At 35.1% G+C, this 24,176-nt stretch overlaps 4 protein-coding genes and 1 pseudogene across 12 annotated transcripts; 3 read left to right on the top strand and 2 right to left on the bottom strand.

The window, feature by feature from the left end:
* Positions 1–715: 715 nt before the first annotated feature.
* On the top strand, positions 716–6,095 carry LOC105125656 (uncharacterized). 5 transcript variants are annotated; one of them, XM_011026207.1, is made up of 5 exons: positions 716–1,284; positions 2,808–2,894; positions 2,995–3,436; positions 3,554–4,081; positions 4,546–4,879. In XM_011026207.1, exons 1-5 carry the CDS (start codon positions 919–921, stop codon positions 4,698–4,700), a joined length of 1,578 nt encoding a protein of 525 aa, XP_011024509.1. In that variant the 5' UTR covers positions 716–918; the 3' UTR covers positions 4,701–4,879. The 5 variants fall into 5 exon arrangements, with proteins under 5 accessions (XP_011024509.1, XP_011024508.1, XP_011024505.1 ...); XM_011026206.1 differs by having other exon boundaries at positions 717–1,284; positions 2,995–3,778; positions 3,887–4,081; XM_011026203.1 differs by having other exon boundaries at positions 717–1,284; positions 2,995–4,081.
* TPR2 (Tetratricopeptide repeat (TPR)-like superfamily protein) lies at positions 6,074–9,674 on the top strand. 5 transcript variants are annotated; one of them, XM_011026199.1, is made up of 9 exons: positions 6,074–6,143; positions 6,183–6,330; positions 6,435–6,647; positions 6,781–6,972; positions 7,052–7,252; positions 7,383–7,463; positions 7,878–7,998; positions 9,006–9,098; positions 9,196–9,674. In XM_011026199.1, the coding sequence occupies exons 2-9, from the start codon at positions 6,226–6,228 to the stop codon at positions 9,267–9,269; spliced, it is 1,080 nt and encodes a 359-aa protein (XP_011024501.1). In that variant the 5' UTR covers positions 6,074–6,143; positions 6,183–6,225; the 3' UTR covers positions 9,270–9,674. The 5 variants fall into 5 exon arrangements, 4 of the variants coding, with proteins under 4 accessions (XP_011024501.1, XP_011024503.1, XP_011024502.1 ...); XR_842278.1 differs by lacking the exons at positions 6,074–6,143; positions 9,196–9,674 and adding an exon at positions 8,768–8,902 and having other exon boundaries at positions 6,212–6,330; positions 9,006–9,094; XM_011026201.1 differs by lacking the exons at positions 6,074–6,143; positions 9,006–9,098; positions 9,196–9,674 and adding an exon at positions 8,764–8,999 and having other exon boundaries at positions 6,212–6,330.
* Positions 9,675–9,752: 78 nt separating this feature from the next.
* LOC105125657 (ammonium transporter 1 member 2 pseudogene) lies at positions 9,753–11,759 on the top strand (annotated as a pseudogene).
* A 366-nt stretch (positions 11,760–12,125) lies between these two features.
* Positions 12,126–14,103, bottom strand: LOC105125659 (ammonium transporter 1 member 4-like). Its single transcript, XM_011026208.1, has one exon. The coding sequence runs from the start codon at positions 13,789–13,791 to the stop codon at positions 12,322–12,324; it is 1,470 nt and encodes a 489-aa protein (XP_011024510.1). The 5' UTR covers positions 13,792–14,103; the 3' UTR covers positions 12,126–12,321.
* A 3,556-nt stretch (positions 14,104–17,659) lies between these two features.
* Positions 17,660–22,096, bottom strand: LOC105125660 (alcohol dehydrogenase class-3). The gene is made up of 9 exons (XM_011026209.1): positions 21,968–22,096; positions 21,712–21,848; positions 20,555–20,601; positions 20,139–20,464; positions 19,580–19,662; positions 19,402–19,477; positions 18,424–18,581; positions 18,186–18,347; positions 17,660–18,093 (listed from the first exon to the last, which is right to left on the bottom strand). The coding sequence occupies exons 1-9, from the start codon at positions 21,999–22,001 to the stop codon at positions 17,977–17,979; spliced, it is 1,140 nt and encodes a 379-aa protein (XP_011024511.1). The 5' UTR covers positions 22,002–22,096; the 3' UTR covers positions 17,660–17,976.
* Between the last annotated feature and the right edge of the window lie 2,080 nt (positions 22,097–24,176).

Raw genomic sequence — 24,176 nt, forward strand, 5'->3', positions numbered from 1 at the left:
AATATTATTTATAATATATAGTCACATTCATAAATAAATCTTATAAAAACATTTTGAATTACCTATATTATCAAATTAAATTATAAAAAAATTTATAATTCAAAGTGATAAAAAAATAAAGAATAACACTGAAGGAATTTTTTTTAAAAAAAATTGTAAATATTTTAAATAATATTTTTTTATTTAACTTCGTAGGAACTAAATAATATTTTTATCATTGTACTTGAAATGTACGTAACAAAAAAAATATTCCCATCAAGTCAATAACTTTATTGTCAAGAAAATATCACCATTTCTAGCTCAAAAAGAAACGTTGACTTTGAAAATATAAAAAAGACTTTGATTGTTTTTTTGACCATTCTCTGTTTCTTTTAAGAGAAAAATTAAAATAAAAAACCCAACCAAGAAACAGTAACAGTGGATTGGACAAAAGCTCTCGCCGTTCCAAACAGCACCGGAAGTTGAACCTAACTAACCACTTGCCAGGAAAGAGTCTCGTGACGCACCAAGACCGGGTGAATTACAACGTAATCCTTATAGTATAGAAAAATAATCAAATAATCCTTATAGTTTTAGAAAATATGTATTTAGTCCCTATATTTTAAATTCACTTATATTATGGCTCTTTTGTCACTTTAGTTTTGCTTTTAGGGGATATGAGTGGTATTTTGGATATTGTTTAGGGGTGCGAGTGGAGTTTTATCTACACCCATCTCCCTTTCTTTCCGGCCTTCTTCCAACCTGCCTCCCCTCACTCACTCTCTCCCTCCCCCAAAAATAATAAAAATAAAAATCAGACTCTCACTCTCTATTTTCCAATCCCTCTACACTTGAATTGGGGGTTTCTAGATTTTGGTCAGCACATGGTAAACGTCAAGTCGTTTACAAAAAAAACCCTCAATTTTGCTCCAAGTTACAATGGATTCAAATTCTGTTGTGTTCGACATCAGCTCAGACGAAGAGCCGGCGATTGAAGAGCCCAAGGAGTTCGACGACGATTGTAACTGGTTGACGGAGCTGTTACGGACCGTTGACAAGGAGAAGGATGATTCTGATGAGGTTGTGATTGTCGGGGAGTATAATCCGCCGAAACCTAAGTCTAAGTCAAAGTCGTCGAATCAGGTGGCGGATATTAAGTTTGTTCTTGATGGTGACGATGATGATTGCGTTGTGTTGGGCGGTGATCCTGATAAGCCGGTTTCTGCTGTTGATGATGCCTGCCGGAACGAGACCGATAGTTCCGACGACGGTGATGATGTTCTTGTTGTTGCTGAAAAAGGCCAGGTAATTCCTTTCATTTTTTTAATAAAAAAAGTTAATGTGTGTAAATAAGATGGATTTTTTATGTTAGGGTTCTTGTGTGTTTGATAGAAATATAATTATGTGGTTTTGTTGGCGACGAATGGTGTAATTATTGTGTGTAGGAAATTGTTGTTGATTCTGTGTTGCAGTAGTGTGAAGGTGGAGGATGAGAAATTGAGAGGAGTAAGGGGATATGAAAGTGCAACCCCGCTGGCGATTTTACTATCAATTTGTTGTTTTTGAATGATGGCTTGTGCTCTATTCATTAAATGTTGGGATGATTATTGTTCTGTTGGAGGTGAAGGATTAGGGCTGGATTCCTTCAAGGAAGGTGAAAGAAAGGAAATTAAAATACATGAGCTATGGCGAAAGCTTCTCGAGCCTGTCATGAAGGGAGCTTCTAAACTGATTATTTGGGACTGCCTCACTGTTACTTAATGTGATAAGGGGTTTAATTGAGAAAATTACATTTCTTAAAGGTTGAGCATTTGGTTTTGGTTTTGAGATTATTCATGGAATCTTGGTTAATTTTGTTCATGATATTCACTCCCGTGTCACATGCAATGCAAGTTGTGTGAATCATTTAGGGACTTGGTTGGAAGTTACTTCTGGCCACTATATGTTCGGGTTCGTTCCCTGAATTTGTGTTCATTTTTAACATGTGAGAGGTTTGTTAACAGACTTGTAAACTACACTTGGTGGGTGTCTTTTTATTCTGTTTGTTGCTCATGTATTACTAGGCCAGACTTGTTCCTGGAGTTGTAATTTGATGTAAGACAGTCAATTTAACAAGAGGAATTATTCTTCAAGTGAGCTGCTTTGTGAATAGTATTTATTAGTAGCATCTGAAAAAGTAATTGAAATTTCTTAGGCTGCACAATTGTGTGATCCTGCTGGCTTCGCGTGCAGCATTAGAACTGTGCTGCACACTTACAAACAGAGGTTTAAAGCCTGTAATTTATGTTAATTTAGCTTGCATTCATTCATTGAAAAATAAAGTATTGCGCTCACTTCTGCACATACGCGGGATAAATAGTTGTAAAGCTTAAATGCTCAGAAAAATAAGAGCTTTCGGGCTATCAGATTGCCTATGACTATATATTAAAACTCTTAGAATGTAGATAACCTCAAGCTAGGACTCAATGGTGGAAATCCAACTCAACATTAAGCCTGGAAATTATTACCAAAATCAAGACTTGTGAATGAAGAGAACATAAATCAATGAAGTCAATTTCTTCCTAACCTAATTAAATGTGAAAATATGGTGTAAATCTGCTGATATGGACTTTGAAAACTCTTTAGCAGGCCTTCATCTGCTTGATAGAAGAACTCTAAATGTTGTGCATAATCCATGGATTTTTACTATTCCCTGTTAAACAATCAAAATGTGCCTGCTTGCAGTCTGATAATCTCTTTATTTTGGTAGCCCTAAATCCCATTTTTTCCCGTGTTTGGGCAAGAAGCTGTTGGTACTATTTCTCTGATGCTTACCTTCCTTTTTGCAGGTTGCATGTCGAGACTACCCTCATCCAAGACATCTTTGTGTTGAATTTCCTTTTGGTTCTACTCCACATGCAAGACATTGTCACCTGGCAAGTTTGCTCTAAGCTCTTCTGTAAAAGCCAAACATCAACTCTTTATAGTCAATACTTGCATTCTGCTATTCTGATTTCTGTGTTTCATGACATGCAGTGCCACTGTTACGTTTGTGACTCACTTGCACCATGTGTGCACTGGGGTACAGGTGTCTCTACTATTGACCATTGTCATGCCACTGATAAGCAGGAGATGTGGAAAAATCAGCGTAAAATTTATAGAACAGGGAAAGATGCTCCAGTTCCAGTTTCAAAACTTCCTGACGTTACTGTTCCAATGGCCTTGCCCCTACATAACCATTTAGGATCTCTAGATATTGTACCGCATAATCAGTCCTTGACACACAATCCTATGCTGCAGAATCAGGCTTCCAGGACACATAGGATCTGTTCTTGCTCCTCCTCCAACATGGGCATCATCAGAAACCGTAGAAGTCATCAACCAGGATGTGTTCTAGGCAGAAAATCTCTCTCAGTTTCACAACAAGCACTTGGTGTGCGTACTGATGTTCAGCGGGATAGACATCCTAATGCCTTAGGTCAGCGATTTGTCTCTTCTAGTACAATGTATAAAAGGCCAGGACTTGTTGCGCATGCTTTGGGTACAAACCATCCCACGCTTGTATCATTGAACATGAATTATGCTCCTGCTTCAGGATATGCAAGGAATGCTGCTCCTCTGGCTACATCAAAGGAAAATCCCTCTAGTTTGCATTATGTTTTACACAGTGCAAATTTTGAATCACAGACATACCAGAGCTCCCCCCAGCCCAACATGGGCAGTGTCATTGTAAATACCGTGCCTTCGAGATCTGAAGTAGGCTGTCAACCTAACCTGCAGTCAAACGATGGCCAAAGTCTTTATCAGCTTGGGAATCAAGGTGAAAATGATGCAGATTCGTTTTTTTCTGATTTTGACTTTTGTCACGTTAACAACTCAAGTCAAAGTGATCAGGGAGCTTCTATTGAAAATATTATTCATGGCACAGTTTCCAACAATGAGCCATCAACTGTTAAGCTGTTAAATTCTCAGTTTGCTGAAATTGAAAGTGCTCAATTCCACTACAAGGATCATGAGTTTGTTGATAGCTTTTTTTTAAACCAAGCTGTTCCAGTGGTTTCAGATGGTTTTGTGCCTCATGATCTGAATGGCTTTTCTCCTGAACGTCCTGCTATTGACACAGGTATGCTTTATTTAGATGAAAATTTTTGGAATGATCCGACACATGTCTAGCCATGGCCACTGCTTGTCTTAAGAAAATAAGCATAGATGATTGTTGCCGCTAATGCTTCACTAAATAAACATAATAGCTGTTATTTTTAAGCTGATTGTGTAAAATCCTTCTTGACAAAAATTGTACAAAGTTTATGCAACCAGTGATGCCTTTTTGAGGCTGGCTGTTATGTGTTCTTGTATTTATGAATCCAAATGTTAGATGAACAACTCTGCAAATTTTCTGTCACTCTTTTCCACTGGAACCTCTATGTTGGCCTCCATTTCCATCCATCCATTTTCTGCAATTCACGCAAGTCCAAGAGCTGGTCGTCCATCTTTCTTCAGCAGTCTATTTGCAGAACGCTAGAAGTATTGATGTTGCAATGTGATGAATGGTTATCAATCCTCGGCTGTTGGTAACCATTGATCCAGATGCAGGTGCTGTTAAGAAAGGTCCGATATGCGCAGGGCTGGGTCATGTGATAGTGTATGGCCACAGCTGGGTCAAGTATCAGTCTGTTGAGAGCCAGAAATGGTCTTTTATTTCCATAATCTGCTGTTGGTCACCAATGGTCGTCACGAGATGATTGTCATGTGTGAGACTCCGCTGACAGTGATAATCCCCTGTAGCATATTTTATTTTACTGGAAAAGAACGTAGCCTTATTAGTTATGAAGAAGCACTATGTTCTATGGTTGGTTCCATTTTATCGGCCTGAGAATTTTCACCAGCATTTCCTGAAACATTATGATCGTCTTGCCTGAAACCATGGATGGACTTGAACGAGGTCCTGACTGTTTTTCTGGATATGATGATGGACTTAATCGAGTTCCTCACTATTTTCTTGGTTTGAAGGGTAACTTGAGTTAATTTAATTTGTTTGTATTTTTGTTTTTTATTTGATTATTTTTTTTAAAAAAATATTTTTTAATATTAAGTTAAATGAGCATTGAGTGTTGTAATTTTTTTATGAGATTATGATTGATTTAGTTTAATTTAATATGTTTTTATTTTAAATATTTTTAAAAGAAATGTCTTGAAATTTTTTTATGTAAATTATATTTTTAATAATTATTTGAGTACAATTAAAAAAAATTTAAGTGAAAAACATATTATTAACATCTTACCTGCAGTTTTAGTGCCAAATAATAATCAGTATTTACTAAATGTGCAAAATCTAATTTTGATAAAAAAAAAAAAAAAACTGAAACAAATATGTGTCCCATAAGCTGCCATGGTTTAAATGATGAAAAGAAAGGACTTTTTCCTTCCATAATTGGGTCAAATTTAATTTAATTTCTATACATTAATTATTTAAACAAACTATATTTGTAATTTTCATATAAAAAAATAACAATTCATTGCAGTAAAATCTTAAAACCATAGGTGTTAAAATCTGTACTTAGATTTCTTTCAAACCAACCATCTACTAAAATTTAAGTGATTTATCTGCAATCTGATTAACTCAATTATATATATATATATATATATAATTAATTTGTTAATCCAAATTAATTTGTTAATCCTGACTCGAATCAGGTTTGATTCCATACCAAGTCAGATAATTACGCTAAAAAAAGAGGTACTGTTACTCTACTACAGACATTTGATTAGAGATATTTTGACTCGAGTGAGTCCATTGCAGATTAAAAAAAGTAATTATTGCAATTGAATAATACTAAATATTAAGGAATATAATAATAAAAAAACTTTAATAATGCGCATATAACATGAATTAGTAAAATCTATAAATAGATTCCGAATTAAGATCATGTGCATTTTGAAGTTTTTTATTATCTTTTTTTTTTTTTTGTATTTTCACTATATACTTCTTATTTATTTATATTCAATAATAAATAAAGTTACTGGAACACCTCGTAGGTCTCAGCTTCCGAAGCTTCATGAAAATCTCTGTACTGGCTGCGTGCGTGTGTGGTAGTCTAAAGAAGAGAAGTCCATAACACTGGACTACCTCTGTAAACCACGAGACAAAAACACAAACACCTTTCGTGTTCCAAGAAACGCCGACGGTTGCTGCCTCTTCTATTCATCAGTAGTCTGTGTCTCAGAGTGTCTTTCCTTCTGTGTGTGTCGTAAACAGCAATTAGGGAAATGGCGCTGTGGATGGAAGCAGGGTCAGAACCCAAAACAGAGAGCGAGATTGCTGACCTCCTAGCCATCTCCGCTCTTAAACACTCTACTGCTCTTGAACTTAAGGTAATTATTTGTTAATTTATCTCTTCTTCATCTTTTTCAAGAATTACTGCTATTATTTTTATTTCCGTTCAGATTCTTGAATGCCCATGATTTTTTTTTTGAAGGAGAAAGGTAACGAATATGTGAAGATGGGCAAGAAGCATTACTCTGATGCTATCGAATGCTACACGAGGGCGATAAACCAGGAAGCTCTTAGCGATTCTGACAACTCAATCGTTTATTCCAATAGAGCCCATGTGAATCTACTGCTCGGAAATTACCGGCGAGCTCTTACAGATGCTCAGGAGGCTATTAAGCTTTGCCCCACCAACGTGAAGGTAGTTTTATATTTGTTGTTGTTATTATTATTATTATTTTTTTTTTATCTCAAGTCCTTCCTTAGCTTGCTTTATTTTCTGGAAATTGCTTTGATGTTCTGGTCTACTGTGAATCATATGGTTTAATTACTAGGCAATGTATCGAGCTGCCAAGGCATCTCTGTCATTGAGTTTGTTGGTGGAGGCAAAATCTTTTAGTGAAAATGGACTCGAGCAAGACCCAGATAACGAAGAACTGAAAAAGCTTGCCAAGCAGATAAATTTAGTGAAGATGGAACATGATAAACGTGAGGCTGAAATTTCAAAGGCTGTGTCAGAGGCTAAGGTTCCATTTTTGAACTTTTAGAATGAATGATGAGCTGTAAACGATAGGTAACAATCTTTTCTCTACTTCAAATGTTCAGGACCTACTTTCTGCCATTGAAGATAGAGGGTTGAAGGTGGGGAAGGCAATGTTTGGAGAACTTGTTGGATTGAGGAAACCAGTACTTGATAAAAATAAAATGCTTCATTGGCCGCTTCTTCTTCTGTATGCGGAGGTTATGTCCAGTGACTTCATTGAAGACTTCTGTGAAACAGACATGTTTTCGGCCCATCTTGACATGATATCCATTTTATTAGCATTCTTTGTTTTTATTACCATATGTCCTAATAATTTGCATTTAATGTTCCCTGCCCTTATATATATATATATATATATATATATGCATTATATGATATCCTTAGCTTTCAAACATGTTCTCAGAAAGTTGCCCGCCATTGCCATGGGATACAGAAAACAATTATACCCGTGAAGCTGTTGAATTATACTATGAGGTAAGCTCTTTCTAGTCATAGCAATGCTCACAAATCATCTCACTTGTTATTTGACATTGCAGTGTTCTATCAAGAGATTTAATCATGATCCTCTTGCTATTGTGCCGTGTGCAGAATAATCTTATGTATTAGGGCTTGCTAATATTGTGTTTGTTTTGTGTGCGTATTTGGAGATAAGGCTGCATATATTTTTAAACTGCTAATTATTTTCAAACATGAGATACCCCTTAGGCGTTTTGAGTGCTACATACTCATTATTTTGAAGTAATGTTCAGATCATAATGATTTAGAGATGATTATCTGTCCGGAAGTTCATATACATCAGACTGACAATATTATATAGCAGTGGGTTCCATATGTAGCTTTGGTGATGACTCTTTACTTCATTTCTAATTACTGCTCTTCATTCATCAGGCTGGTTCTGGAGTTCCTTTATCCAAGAAAAAAATTCTTCATTATCTACTAGATGGGACCTCGGGTGCCAATGTGGAGAGTGTTGATGAAGAGAAGGACGCCATTGAAAGTCATGGTTCAGGTATCATAAAGTTTTCTAATATTCCCGTATGAAGACTGTTCTTTTCAAGCAAGCTTGATCACTTGATTTTGTTTCCACTTTCCAAGGAGAAGGGGATTGCAGCCACTCTATACCTGCTGTATTTTGTTGTTTGCTGTTGCTTCTTGCTTATCAGTTCCATGTATGCTGTAGACTGATAACTTCTGGTATGCCAAAACTGAGGTCTTCAGTTGGGGGTTGGGATCAACTGACTTGTACCAACAGCTATCATTTAGCGGTTTGTTCCTTCTGTCCTTGATGGATAGGAGGGCCTCTGTTAAGCATGTGGATTGTGTTCTTTAGTTTCTAACATTCTTGGTTGTGATTCCCTAATAATCGTATTCACTGAACCAAATCGAATGGAATGACGTGTCACCCTGTCATCAATGTTGGCCAAATAAGAATAGTTTCCTTTAAATTCATGCTAGCCAGCTGCATTATGTTGACTCTGTCACAGAATTTGTCAGAAACCATTTTATTGTAAGAATTAAGGAATAGTTATCTTTAGAAACATGCTAGTCAAGTGGATTATGTTGACCACAACTGTTTTATTGGAGGAACTAAAGAATGATGCCTTGAAATGTTGAATACTGTGATACTAGATAAGTTATTAGGCGCGCCTGCTTCTCCAATGGCTTCATTCTCTAATTTCAAGTTTCCATACCTTGAAACATGCTTATCTTGCTAAGACTGATGATATAGGTTGATGTGTTATTATTTAATTAGTTTGGTCCACATTCACAATTGTTAGGTAGCCAAAACTAAGGAGGTTGAAATCAAAGAACCTCTGCTATATAATCAAAGAACATGTTCTATATACTTGCCAGAGGAAGTACTAACTGTCAAGGAGTGAAAACTACGAGGAACTAGCTAACTACTGGTGTTGGTACAAGTCATGTTTCTTTTGACCATTTATTTCGCATCAACATGGATTGTTTTATTTATTACCCAGGTGAATGTATCTAAACTTCTTCTGTTTAACTTTCCAGGAAAGGTATCTTCAAAATGGGTAAAAGTAAATGAAAAGAGAATGCTTTGTGATGTTTTGAAAGAACCTGACTTCATAATCTCTGGGATCCCAGGTCTGTGTTATGTTCTTGACAATTTTTGTGTGCATAAGTTCAGCCATTTTATTTCCATTTCGTTTTATTTCTCTCCATTCAATTGTGATACGTGCAGTTTTTTATGTCGTTTCAACACGCTCGAGCTTCTATAAAGAGTTCAAAGCTGGCAAGTGGTCTCTTCCACCATGAGCAAGTTGTGTCTGGACGGTGACTAGTGACACTGGTTTTCGAAGGTTGTTGACATCCACTAATGAGTCAAAGCAAACTACCTCGATGGCACCTAGTACCAGCCACAATTTCATTGTTCAGGATTGTAGATGCAAACCAACCATAAAAGTATCACTGCGGTCAGCAGCCCGAACACCGTGTCTGGAAAAACAAGGGTGTCATGTATCAACTGTTCAGGCTATCATGCTGCTTAAATTTTCTCATATCAAGAACCATTGAAATTGATTACTTACTGCTTATTTTATATGGATAGCCAGAGCTGAAAGCGCTCGAAAGATATGTAATGAGGCTCCTGTAGCCCAACTTTTGCTAGTCCACTGTTGTTGCACCATTTGCAATTGTTATTTATCAATATATTGACCCAAATCTTCTGTGTTTTTTTTCTCTCCCTTAAATGCAACTCCAACCAAGTAAGTTCCTTGGGGAAAAAATGGAAAATCTTGCCTTTTTTTTATGACATTCTGTACCCTTCCAAATTCTTCTGAACTTTTCTTAAAAAAGAATCTAGTGGTGGCAAATCAGGCATTATCTTTGATACTTGATTTTCATAATGACATGCGCCAAGATCCTCCCTTAGTCGAAGAAGGAATAAAGGGAAATCGGTTACGAAGTCGAGTCTACGAGTATTTGTGTCAAAATGATATTCTATTCAACCCTTGGATCTCCTTGGAATCTCCTTCAACCCATGAATCTCTCTATCTTTCCTCTATAAAACAAACCCTACATCTTCCATTGAACAAGCACGCACACAGCCATTTTTCTTCCCTTTCTATTTACAATGGCTGCTCTAACTTGCTCTGCCTCTGACCTCCACTCCTTACTAGGTGGTGCTGCCAATGCCACGGCAGCTGCTGAGTACATTTGTACTCGCTTTGTTGCGGTTTCAGACCATTTTGTTGACACAGCCTATGCTATTGACAACACTTACCTTCTTTTCTCTGCCTACCTTGTCTTTGCCATGCAACTTGGCTTTGCCATGTTGTGTGCTGGGTCTGTACGTGCCAAAAATACCATGAACATTATGCTAACCAATGTTCTTGATGCTGCCACTGGTGGCCTTTTTTATTACCTTTTTGGTTTTGCCTTTGCCTTTGGGAGCCCTTCCAATGGATTCATTGGCAAGCAGTTCTTTGGCCTTGAAAGTTTCCCATCACCTTCTTTCGACTATGGCTACTTTCTTTATCAGTGGGCTTTTGCCATTGCAGCTGCTGGGATCACTAGTGGATCCATTGCTGAAAGAACACAATTTGTTTCATATTTGATATACTCCTCATTCTTGACTGGTTTGGTTTATCCTATTGTCTCTCATTGGTTCTGGTCAGCTGACGGTTGGGCTAGTGCTGGTAGAGCTGATGGTAATCTTTTATTTGGATCTGGGGTCATAGATTTTGCTGGTTCTGGTGTTGTGCATATGGTTGGAGGTATTGCAGGGCTCTGGGGTGCTCTCATTGAAGGCCCTCGAATGGGCAGATTCGATCATGAAGGCAAGTCGATGGTTCTCCGTGGACATAGTGGTACATTGGTTGTTTTAGGCACATTCCTATTGTGGTTCGGGTGGTATGGTTTCAATCCAGGTTCATTTCTCAACATCCTAAGAACTTATGGAGATGTTGGTTCTTATTATGGCCAATGGAGTGCTATTGGTAGAACAGCCGTGACAACAACACTTGCAGGGAGCTCTGCTGCACTAACCACTCTCTTTGGTAAACGCGTGCTTGCTGGAAACTGGAATGTGACTGATGTCTGCAATGGTTTGCTAGGTGGTTTTGCAGCAATCACCTCTGGATGCTCGGTTGTAGATCCATGGGCAGCGATCGTTTGTGGATTTGTTGCAGCTTGGGTCCTAATTGGCTGCAACAAGCTGGCAGATAAATTCCATTATGATGATCCTTTGGAGGCAGCACAACTTCATGGAGGGTGTGGTGCATGGGGTATTATCTTCACTGCATTGTTTGCAAAGGAAACATATGTCAACGAGATTTATAGTGGGAAACCAGGGAGGCCATATGGACTGCTTATGGGAGGTGGTGGAAGGCTCTTGGCAGCACACATGGTCCAGATTTTGGTGATCACAGGATGGGTGAGTGTGACAATGGGAACATTGTTCTGGATACTGCACGAATTCAAGCTTCTGAGGATCTCAGCGGACGAGGAGATGGCAGGAATGGATTTGACAAGCCATGGTGGATTGGCATATGCATATTGTGATGAACATGATGATGCCATGCAGAAGAAATCATTTATGATGACAAAGGTGGATCCCTAGGTTGTTTGATTTAGTTTCAGGAACTGCATTTGATCTTTAGTCTTCTTTTTCGTTGTCTTAGCCTGCCTGTCAAGACTAGGAACCAATGAATTAACTCAAGAGGAATTTGGATGGATGATGAATTCCTTTGAGAAATCAGTATTGGAATCTTAAAAATCTGGATTTTATTGTTTAATTATTTCTTTCTAAGATGGATTATGCTTTAAATTATGAAAATTCTTCCCCTATAATGACATCATCAAGTGTCTTTCCTCGATCAACAAAAGGCATCAACAAGTTAGCAGTCGCATGTAGGTGTGGCTTTCTCTTGACACTTCAAATGAAGGATCTCATGATGATTACATCAAGATTTGGTCAACGTCTTCAAAATTTCTGCTGCCTGGGATTTTTGGAAAAGATTTCCCACAACAAGAACTATAAAATAGCAACCTCGTGAACAAGGCAAGGCAAGGCATGGCCTGGCATGGCGGCACCTGCTAATTGCAACAACTGTTCAAACCATTCAAGCACCAACACAAGCATTCTATTTACTGAGATAATAACCAAATACAGATGAGAAGGGACATCTCAAATACTCCTATTTTATTCGAAATCTATATTAATTGTATAAAGCAATTGGAATGCTATTTTTAAGTTCTAACTCCACCCACGCATGTTAAGTAGACTTGCCCTGGAATCAACTCCACCGAAACAATGTGCAATCATGCCCAAAGACTTTCCACTTCCCACTGGTAATCTTCATCTTTCTCAAACAACACCTAGCTGCTTTTTTACTTCGTCTTCATGATCAGTATACACGTAAGCAAGCCCACCATGGCTTGTCAAGTCCATTCCTGCCATCTCTTCTTCTGCTGAGATCCTCAAAAGCTTCAGCTTATGCAGAACAAAAAACACTGTCCCCATAGTGACACTCACCCAAGCCACAATCACCAAAATCTGCACTATATGTGCAGCTAAGAGCCTGGCGCCACCTCCCATAAACAGCCCATATGGCCTCCCTGGTTGACCTGGATAAACCTCATTAACATAGGCCTCCTTTGCAAACAATGCAGTAAATATAATCCCCCAAGAACCACACCCTCCATGAAGTTGTGTTGCCTCCAAGGGATCATCATAATGGAACTTCTCAGCCAACTTGTTGCACCCAATAAGAACCCAAGCAGAGACAAAACCACAAAGAACTGCAGCCCATGGATCGACAACGGAGCACCCACCAGTTATGGCAGCAAACCCACCAAGCAAGCCATTGCAAACATCAGTAACATTCCAGTGACCAGCTACCAACCTCTTGCCAAATAGAGTGGTCAGTGCAGCTGTGCAGCCTGCTAGAGTTGTGGTCGCAGCAGTTCTACCAATAGCACTCCATTGTCCATAATAAGAACCACTTTCATAACTTTTCGAGATGTTGATAAAAGAACCAGGATTGAATCCATACCAACCAAACCACAACAAGAAAGTACCTAAAACAACCAATGTGCCACTGTGTCCACGGAGAGTAACAGCACGACCAGCATGATCAAACCGGCCGATACGGGGACCTTCAATGAAGGCACCCCACAAACCAGCAACAGCACCAACCAAATGGACCACACCAGAACCAGCAAAATCAATAACACCAGAACCAAACAAGAGATTTTCTGCTCTTGCAGGGCTAGCCCAGCCATCCGCGGACCAGAACCAATGTGAGACGATAGGATAAACCAAACCAGTCAAGAAAGAAGAATATACCAAATAAGCAACAAACTGAGTTCTTTCTGCTATAGAACCACTTGTGATTCCTGCTACTGCTATAGCAAAAGCCCACTGATACAGGAAATAACTATAATCAAACGATGGCGATGGGAACTTGCTCAAGCCAAAGAAGTGTTGGCCAATGAATCCATTTGATGGTGAGCCAAAAGCAAGAGCAAAACCAAAAGTATAGTAAAACAGACCACCGGCTGCAGCGTCAAGAACATTCGTCAGCATGATGTTCATCGTGTTCTTTGCTCGGACAGAACCAGCACAGAGCATGGCAAAGCCAAGCTGCATTGCAAAAACCAAGTACGCAGAAAAAAGAAGGTACGTGCTATCCACTGCGTATCCTGTATCAACGAATTTGTTTGAGATAGCCTCAAAACGGCCACAAATGAACTCAGCAGCAGCCGTGGCATTGGCACCATCGCCCAGAAGGGGGTAGAGGTCAGAAGCTGAGCATGATAGAGGCGATGATGCCATTGAAAGGTGATGTAAGTTCTCTTAGTGCTTCTGCCAAAAGGTATGTTGATGATGCATGGTGGGGTTGGTGACTAAATATAAGTAGGAAGGGAAGGACCATGGAAAGAATCTGATGGTGGGGACTTGCTGTTTATGGTATCCGGATATTCATGGCAAACTATGGGTGGCTATTTGTTGGCCGTTGACTGTATATTCTCTTTGGCTAAATAAAGCCTGAGGTCTATTTCTGGCTCCTAGAAACGATAGAAATGAGCTGTATCCTCTGCTAATTCCCAATTTTACTGTTCAACAACAACAGCAACATATACTAATAAAAATTCAAAAAAAATAAAAAAAATAAAAAAAATTATAAATATATAAGTGAACTTTAAATTAGTAGAATAGAAGATACGAAGATCCAGAGGGAGAATAAAAAAGAATAACATGATTTCATATTTTTCTATAACTAAATATATATATATCTTTTTTTTTTGTGAAATATTAACTGGTTAATCTTTTTTTAAGATTATGATTTAATGGCTAGTGTGTATTTTTATATTTTTTTTCTTCTCATATTCTTTTATACTTAGTGTTGGTTTGCATTTCCTCCATGTTATGGGTTGAATTAAAAAATATTTAAATACAAAAAAAGAATATTCAAGCTAAAGAGAAATATTTGATATTATTATTAAATCTAATTTAACGAGTTAAATTTTAAAACTTTCAATTTAAATCGTTATCGAGTTTATATTTTCAATTAAATTATATGAAATTTATTTTAATGTGATCCGGTTTATTTAGTGGGTTTAAAAATAAATAAAAATCAAAGAAAAAAAATGTGTTTAAAGGCAATGTGACGACCATTAAAAGGGATTTGACATTTTTTTTCTAATACTAAGATAATAATATATTAGATCAATTCTAATCAATTTAAGTTAACTTATCAAATTTATAATCTGAGTTGTGGATTTAAATGGGTTCAATATTATTTTTTTATTTTAATTATATAATAAAAATAAAAATTAATCCAAAATCAATCTAATATTAAAGGTTGAAATTAAAAAAAATAAAAATAAAAAATTCATAAAAAACTTAATGTTAAAGGTTTTTCTTAAAAAAAAAAAAGTCAAGCCAAACGCGCGTTTAAGTTAGGCAATTTAAATAACTCATAAAAGACGGTTTGACTTTTCAAAAAACAAGTAAAATTAATGTTTTTTTTAATTGATTGTGATATTGGTTGTGGATTCTAATGGTTTAATAATATTTTTTATTTTAATTATATGATAAAAAAATAAAAAATGATTCAAAATTAATATGATATTAAAATATAAAGTAAAAAAATAATAAAAAAAAACTCAATATTGAAGATACAAAACCTTAAAAAATCCAAAATTTATAGGTCTAGATAAGCCTGCACTCATAGGCAATATTATTTTTATATAAGGGATTGAAGATAAAAACACCCAATAAATATCATTAAATTCTTTTTAAATTATTTAATAACTTTAAAATACTTAAAAAAACCAAAATTAACTTAATCTAAAAAAATCAAAATGAAACATGATTTCTTTTACACATGTTTATGGAGAAAACTTATAATCATTAAACTTTTTTTCATGTTAACAATAAATTTAATATTTTTATTTTGGTATCACAATAACCAATTATTTTCTTACTATTCATTATTTCGCGATAACATTATCTCTCTTCTTTTTAATTTAAAAAATGAAAAATAAATAAAATAAAATTTTCATGAAGTTAGGATGAATCATATATTCTCTTCATGTTTTTATTTGGGTTGAACGTCATATAATTCGACCCTAAAATAATGCAATTGAAAGGGGAAAAAAATGCAGAAGGTTTAGTGTTCATATGAACAATGGCTGACTTTTAAATTTGAGGTGAGTTATGCATTTTTTTTCATGTTTTAATTTGGAGTTTAATCTCAAATAATTAGACCATAAACTAATAAAAATCTAAAAAATGAAAATAAAAAAAGGTTGAAGGTCCACATTCATATAAACAATAAAAAATCTTGGAGAATTAATAGAATCTACAGAGAATTTTATTTCAAAATCATAATAATCTAACGATTTATGCGTATTCTTGAATTTATTATTATTATTATTATATGTTTACCATTAATCATTTAGTTTGTGTTGATTTTTTTTTATATGTAATCAAGGAAATGCATAATTATTATACCATAATTATATTTATTATTTCCATTTAAAAAAATCGAGAAATTGAATCGCTGCACCATTTTCGATTTCTCATCTGGCTTTCAATAATTGCAGGATTCACTTGTTGGGGGGGACGGCCATTGATTCCACAAATACATCTTGGGAAAAGGGACCCTAATTTATTTTAAAGGGGCAAGAGTCTGTGCGCAGATGGGATTCCATGCATCTTGGTTCTTGACAGAGAAGGTAAATTAATTATTTAATCTGTGTTTTCGGTTTCAGAATTAGTCATTAATTGACTTCCTAGCAGCAATTACAGTCCATTGCCACCCTGTAATTAGCATTTTGGTTGCACAATTAGCCATAAATTTACTACTTACAGTTCATTGCCACCCTAAATTTATACTGACTACTTGGCCTAAATTCAATGGATACCCAATTGAATTTAAGGTTTTATATACAAATGTTTTTCACTTGAAAATATTTTAAAATAATATTTTATATTTTTTTAATTTTTAATATTAATATATCAAAATCATCCAAAAAAACATTTTAAAAAACAACAATTTGATATTTTTAAAATAAAAAATATTTTAAAAAAATATTAAAAAACAAAAATTACCACATTTTCAAACACTTATATCTAGTTGCTGGGATATATCTCCAAATTAAATGCCAAACTTTTGGAGATATTTGGACGGACCAAGTAAATTTAGGATATAAATAAACTTACGTAGTCGGAGTAATAGAGATGAATACATGAAATAAAGAAATTTTTGAAACAATTTTAAAATGATTTTTTATCATTTCAAAACAAAAATAAATAAATAAAAGACATATTCTCATTGTCCTAATTATTATGTTATTTCTGAACACTAACTAAATACCAAGATTACTCTTTAAAGAAGATTCCATTAACGCCTGATTCTTGAGATAGGATACACTGCTAACTGATGGAGTGCACTGTATGGCAATCCCGAATGCTCACTGGAACTTTTGTGTGTTTGGAATGAAGGTTTAAAAGTGTTCTTTATCATATAGTTTATCGTTTCTAAAAATATATGAAAATAATTTTTTTTATTTTTAACATAAATACGTAAAAATTATTAATTTAATATTTTTTCAAAGTCAAATATATTTTTAAAGAACACAAGTTATCCCAGTAAAAATTATTAATTTAATATATTTTCAAAGTCACATATATTTTTAAAGAACACAAGTTATCCCAAAAACAATCTGGTTCACAAGGTCAGATTTCCAAGTCTTGAAAACTGGATCAATTAATAGGTTTAGTGGAGGATTCATCTATCACTTTCGGAGGTTAGTTTCACAATTTTCATCTTCTCCTCGTGTTGTTCATAAATCTTGAGCTGCAAATGAGTATCCATTCACTTCAAAATCTGCACGACAATCTCTCCTGCCGTTGCCTCAATTGGAACAGGTTCTGGTTGCTCATGTCTTCACCAGCATGCCTGCTGAAAGGATTTTTATGCGCTATGGGATGGCAGGAAGTGAAACTGCAAGTAGTTCCATTAGCACCAGGCCTCTGTCGACTAGGTTGGTGCTAGATGCCGAAGGATGTTAACCATTAACTAAAGTAAATATACATATGCACAACATACCATTATCCAGGAGCCATAATTATTTCCGGCAAAAAATCAGTCCTTCCATCAGACAATTCAAAAGGTCGGATCAACACACAGATGCTTCAGTTATCATCATACTGTGACATTGCAATAAGTAACACAGATATTCATTTAACACAAACACAGCAAACATACCATCCTCATCCATAAAAAACCTCAAGATTCTATCAACATTTCAATAAGTTACAGCACCACCTTTCATACAAGAGCTTATAAGTACATTGTGCACACGATTCTTATTTGATGCATAAAATCCTTGCGCTGAACAGGTTTTTTTCTTTTCCATTCAACCAAAAAGAAAAGAAGGCAACAGCACAGCACATCGCATTCCCTATAAAATAAGGCAGGCAGGCCATGAAATGCCATGGGACTTAACCTTAGACTTGCATATCAAGCACGCACCGGAGGCAGCTACCTTCATGCAGCAGATCAAATGCCTTGTTCATCTCTGGAAGAGTCAGATTATGGGTGATGTACTCATCAACCTTAATTTCCTGTGATAAGAGTGGATAGGATAACTCAGCATCCTGTTTAGTTCAAGTATTGAATGCACAAGGAAATATATAGTTACATGATATGCTCGAACCTTTTTCATGTACTTGTCTACGAGCAAAGGCACCTGTGAACGGCTCTTGAAACCACCAAAAGCTGTTCCTTTCCAAACACGGCCAGTCACTAACTGGAAAGGACGGGTGCTTATTTCCTGGCCTGATGCTGCAACCCCCACAATAACCGAGGTTCCCCAGCCCTAAAAATTTCCAGGCAAGTCACAAGTGATCTCTAGATAAATACATGACTATTACCACTAATTCATGCATACTTGCCTTATGACAGCACTCCAAAGCAGCCCTCATTACAGAAACATTTCCGATGCACTCAAAACTATAGTCAACACCACCATCAGTGAGATCAGTGAGCACCTGCTGAATTGGTTTATCATGGTCCTTTGGATTCACAAATTCAGTAACTCCAAAATCCTTTGCTGTTGCATAGAAATTTACAAATATTAATTAAGACAGTCGTCTAATAATGATGTCTATTGATATAAGCATCTTTCCTCCACAGCTTGGAAACAGATAATCTCTTAGGCTAGATAAAGCAAGGAAGATGACGCTGGAAAATCGACACTCCCATATTCCACATTAAAAGGCAGTTCTGATATGTAGATATGTTTCCTTTCAAGTAATAGGTTTTGGAGGCGTTTATTTGAGCCACAGTTGAAATGCAGTGCATTAGGCATGGAGGTGTGCTAATTTAGTTATAATACACCACCCCATCAGCATAGCAATTTTAAGCATATCCATGTCATCCGGTATAAGACATTTTATTTTCCTACTAGTTGCCAATTGAATGGACCAGCAGACAACGAACTACAACCATGTGTGTGGGGATTCAGGAAGGGAGAGGGAGGAAAGGAAGTGGAAGTATATGAAGGGAGTTGAGGGGAAGAAAAAGGAAGGAAAAATGGGAGTTCAGAAATATTTTTTGGGTTACAGCAAGGGTGGGGAAGGTGATGATTATATATCCTTGAGGTTATGAGGTAGAGTTTATTATAAAGTTACCCCCTTCTCCTTTATTACCCACCAACTTGGAAGGGTACTTTTCACAAAAAAGGAGAGGAATGGAGGGTTAAAAAATTCCCTTTGCCTCCCATTAAAAAGTTCTTCCAGACAAGGTCAGTCAATTAAAGACACAATATCCCTTGGTTTGAGGACAGAACAATGATTGTCAAACAGACAAATTATGTAAATTTATTCTTAAACACTCAAGCATGCTAAATGGAATGGAGAACAAAGAGGTACCTCTATCAAACTTTTTGCTGTCAATATCTATACCTATAATCCGTGAAGCACCGGCTGCTTTTGCACCCTCTGCAACCTGTCCATAAAATAAAGTTAATTTTAAGTGGACACCGGAAAATGGTTCTATTTTTCCAAGGGTGAGGGAGATCAAGCTAGATAGGCATTTTTCACAACTTACTGCAAGGCCAACTGTCCCAAGTCCAAAAATAGCAACAATGGACCCTGCTTCAACTTTTGCAGTGTTCCAAACTGCTCCAAGGCCTAAACATAACAAGTGTGTTATACTTGCATACATGAAGATGAATGCATTACATCATCTAAAAAATCTAAATAGACATTGAAATACACGAGTAGGCTTCAATCGGAAGAGTAATCGCATAAATAAGAATTAATGTTGCAGCTAAGCTTAATTTTTAGCAAACCAGCAGTTCAGCTAGTGATTCAAACAGAAACTTCAAGTGCAACAAAAGAATCTTCCTAGAGAAGAATTTTATTTTAAAGGGATAGATTTAAAAGTTCCTAAAGCAAATCAATAGTAACCACAATGTAGCAAAAAGAACAAGCAATTAGGAAAATGTGCCGGGGAATTGTTGAATATGAACAACAATATCCAAGGAAAACAATGCTTTAGGAACTGGCACTCCACAAAAGTATGCCAAAGATTAACAATAGAAATGCAGTATATCAACAGAACAAGTGTCGTAATTTAAAGTATTGAAAAACTAAGATACACTTACCGGTAGGAACACCACAGCCAAGGAGGCAAACCTTATCCAAAGGAGCTTTTGGGTCAATCTTGGCAACACTAACATCATGTACAACTGTGTACTGGCTGAATGTTGAGGTTCCCATGAAATGGTAGATGGGTTTTCCTTTAATTGAGAATCGGGTTTTACGATCATTCATCATGACTCCAACACCAGTTGCTGCGCGAACTTTGCCACAAAGGTTCGTCTTCCCTGATTTGCAAAACTTGCACTCTCTGCATTCTGCCTGGTAGCAAGGGATAACATGATCACCCGGTTGAACCTCAGTCACACCTTCGCCAACACTTTCTACAATCCTGTGTCAAGAAAACCAACCACATCTCCTGTTCCAATAAAAGACAACACAAGCAGTTGAATACATTGGATAATGTCTATGATATGCATACCCAGCAGCCTCATGACCAAGAATACAAGGGAAGAGCCCTTCCGGATCCTGCAAGGCAAAAATTAAATAACATCAATATCAAACAAATAAATAAAAACAATAATCACAGCAAGGATATAAAGTCCAAAAAGAAAAGAAAAAAATGGAAAAAATCTTGAATGTTTATTAGATTAAGCAACAAGGCATTATGTTTAGTTCTTCATAAAAACACAAAATAAAACTAATATATTTGTAATAACTGTTCCTTTTCAGGCTACTCAAAATACACCAAATCAAGGGCATCTGTTCTTTTACTGCCCTAAGCCTTGCACTTTCTACTTTAGATAACATTCAAGCTTATCGCACTGACAGATGGCAGCAAAGATCAACCCTTTTTGACCAATGAAGACCTGGAAATTCCTAAAATCAAGTGCATTTTTTCTTTTACTGCCCTATGCCACGCACTATACAGTTTAGCCAACATTCGAGCTTATCACACCCATAGATGGCAGCAAAGCTCAACCCTTTTTGACCTATAAAACCTAAAAATTCAACACAAAACACCCAAAATCAAGTACATCTTTTCTTTTCCTGCCTATGCAACACACTATCCAGTTTAGCTAAAATTCAAGCTCATCACACCCATAGATGAAAGCAAAGATGAACCCTTTTTGACCGGTGAAAAGCTATAAATTAAAAGAAAAAATACCCTAAATCAAGTGCATCTTTTCTTTTACTTCCCTTTGCCACACAATATCCAGTTTTTCTAACATTTGAACTTCTCACACCCATGGATGGAAGCAAAGATCAACCCTTTTTGACCGATGGAAAAGTAGAAATTCAAGACAAATACCCTAAATCAATATCATCTCTTCTTTTACTGCCTCCGCCACACACACTAACCAGTTTAGTTAACAGAGCTTATCAGAAATATAAATGGCAACAAAGATCAACCCTTTTTGACCAATGAAAACCTAAAAATTTCAAGAACAGCTTTTTCTTTCTTTCTTTTCCCCCCTTTTTTCTATAATAATTGCCAACATTTCCTACAAATAAAAAAATTAAAGAAAAATATATGTGGGCATTATCACAAAGCAAACAATAATAACAGTACGAAACTCTTGAGATCAGGAAAATTCCCGGAAAAAGAAATGAAATTTTTAAAAGAAAAGACGATACCTTGCCACTCCAGGTGTAAGCATCAGTGTGGCAAAGAGCAGAGAAGAGAATCTTGACTCGAACCTCACCGGCCTGTGGTGGAGCCACCTGCACTTCCTCTATCACCAGCGGCTTGTTCGCCTCCCAAGCAACCGCAGCTTCACATTTTCATTTCCAAATCCAAAATCATAGATTCGGCTTTGCTAATAAACACGCACGCACACACAGATACATTACGTCGGTGTGTGTGTGAGAGAGAGAGAGAGAGAGAAAGTACCTCGGCAAGTGATGACCTTTCCCTCAGTAGTCATGGATGGATGGATGCAGTGGTAGTCAATTATGGAGCTAAGAGAGTGGCTGTGGAAGAAGGTGTGGATGTTTTTTATAGATAAGTAGGAGGGTAGGGAGTTCCCCATTTCTTTTTCATTTCTTTTTTTAATAAGAGGCCATTATATTTTAAAAAAAAAACTAGTTATTTGGTTTTTTTAATAAAAATAATTTATTAAAATAATTTATGAATATATTATATTGATAAAAGATTGTTTAAATGATTGAATAATATTTTATTATTATCAACACAAAAAATAAATGATAATGTTAATAATAACAATTCAATAATTGATATTATCATTTATTTTATATTATTTAATCATACTTTAATTAACAGTCATTCATATAATTCAATCATGGTTTAGAATTATTTTTCATAGTATTACAATTCTAAAATTCTTATGACCAAATATTCAATATTTAAATTCTTATATTTTTTATATATAATCTCTCCCAGCCTAATTTCATTATAAACATAATCTAAATATTTTATTAAAAAATAAAAATATATAATCTAAATGTAAATATTAATTTTAATATATGAATTTAAAAGATTAAAAAATTTAAGTATTTTGTTATCGAACAGAAAAAAAAAATCATAAACCCAATAAAAAATGTATTGTTTGATATTAAATATAAAAAAGGATTTTACTAATTATTAGTGATGGCATAGGCCAGATTTATAATTTATGACCAAGAAGAAACAAAATCTTTTCGTACGAGGTCAATGCTTTGACAACTCTGTGGTAGCCAATAGGCATGTTCCACGTTCTGCAAGAGAAATTCTAAATGCAATGGATTAATCATTTATTTAATGATAAATACAATTATTTTAACTGCCAAGCCTACCTGGAATTTTTTAAGTTTATTCTAAGCCAAATAATCAATAGAAATATAAATAATATGGAAGTACTTTTTTTTTAGAATATTTTTAAATAATATATATTAAAATATTTTTTATTTTTAATATTAAAATATTAAAAAAGTAAAACTTAAAAAATTTAATCTATGGTAAAATAATTCAATTTTTTTAAAAAATATTTTTTAAATATAAAAACAAATATGTTTAAAATCTAGTTTGGTTGTGGATTGTATTTTATGATATATAATTTAAGAATTTTTTTAAATTAAATTTTATTTTGAACTGTTTATATATATATATACTGACGACCTAATGAATTGATACTTAAGAGTATTGAATTTTGTAAAAAATAATACTATTAAAAATAATAATAATTCACTCGGATGTATGCAGGCCTAAACTAGTTCAGACTTCAGAGCCTGGGCCACGACTATGCCTATACTTAGAACTTTCTTCGCCATAGTGACTTGGGTTCCTGGTGGGCCTGCTCTAAATTAGTTGGGTTTCGGAGATGTGAGTCTCTCGTATTGATTTCGGGCTTTTGAAACAAGCCTGCAACAGTGGGCTTTGGTGGGCTTTGGTGACAGATTTGAGAGCCGGGTGAGTGCAAGGGAAGTGACTTGGGCTCAAAAAGCCTTAGAGCCTGTTTGGTGTGCTCGCTATTAAAAAAGATTTAGAGACTATTGAGAAAAAGTCAATTGTACTGTGTTTCAAAATGACATTTCGTAGTGCAGCAATGATTTTTTAAAAATAATTGTTTTAAATATATTAAAATATTTTTATTTTTAAAATATAATTTTTTCATATTAAAATAATTAAAAAACATTAAAAAATAATTTCAAGCAAGAAAAAAAAAATTCATACCTACTTTAGCAAATCACTTTCATTTCATTTTCATCAACTCATCGTTTACATGATATATTAATGTTCTATTTTTATTTTATTTTATTTTTCAATATATCAAGAGAGATAATTTAGTTAACGACCTCGTGGTCATTTTTTTTTTAGAATATAGTATATTTAAGCAGTATTTAAAATTATAATCATAATTGTTTTTTTAAGTATTTTTTATTTTAAAAATTTGTTTTTTAGAATATAGTATATTTAAGCAGTGTTCAAAATTATAATCATATTGTTTTCTTAAAGTATTTTTTATTTTAAAATTTCTTAAAAAATGGTTTTTTAATCTTTAAAATTTATTCTCAAAAAATGGTTTTTTAATCTTTAAAATTTATTTTTAACATAAAAAATATTTTAAAAATACCTTTTGAAAATAAAAACAAACATGTTTGGA

This window comes from Populus euphratica, unplaced genomic scaffold (assembly GCF_000495115.2).
Source record: "Populus euphratica unplaced genomic scaffold, PopEup_1.0 scaffold58.1, whole genome shotgun sequence".
Taxonomy (NCBI): Eukaryota; Viridiplantae; Streptophyta; class Magnoliopsida; order Malpighiales; family Salicaceae; genus Populus; species Populus euphratica.

Coding starts and splice junctions, on each gene's coding strand:
- TPR2 (XM_011026199.1), top strand. CDS start 6,226: ATGGCGCTGTGGATGGAAGCAGGGTCAGAACCCAAAACAGAGAGCGAG. Junction 6,648..6,780: donor TTTGCCCCACCAACGTGAAG/GTAGTTTTATAT, acceptor TTTAATTACTAG/GCAATGTATCGAGCTGCCAA. Junction 7,464..7,877: donor CTGTTGAATTATACTATGAG/GTAAGCTCTTTC, acceptor TTCATTCATCAG/GCTGGTTCTGGAGTTCCTTT.
- LOC105125659 (XM_011026208.1), bottom strand. CDS start 13,791: ATGGCATCATCGCCTCTATCATGCTCAGCTTCTGACCTCTACCCCCTT.
- LOC105125660 (XM_011026209.1), bottom strand. CDS start 22,001: ATGACTACTGAGGGAAAGGTCATCACTTGCCGAG. Junction 19,663..20,138: donor TGGCTGTGGTGTTCCTACCG/GTAAGTGTATCT, acceptor TGTTATGTTTAG/GCCTTGGAGCAGTTTGGAAC. Junction 19,478..19,579: donor TTGGGACAGTTGGCCTTGCA/GTAAGTTGTGAA, acceptor TTTTATGGACAG/GTTGCAGAGGGTGCAAAAGC.
- LOC105125656 (XM_011026203.1), top strand. CDS start 919: ATGGATTCAAATTCTGTTGTGTTCGACATCAGCTCAGACGAAGAGCCG. Junction 1,285..2,807: donor TTGTTGCTGAAAAAGGCCAG/GTAATTCCTTTC, acceptor TCCTTTTTGCAG/GTTGCATGTCGAGACTACCC. Junction 2,895..2,994: donor ATGCAAGACATTGTCACCTG/GCAAGTTTGCTC, acceptor CATGACATGCAG/TGCCACTGTTACGTTTGTGA.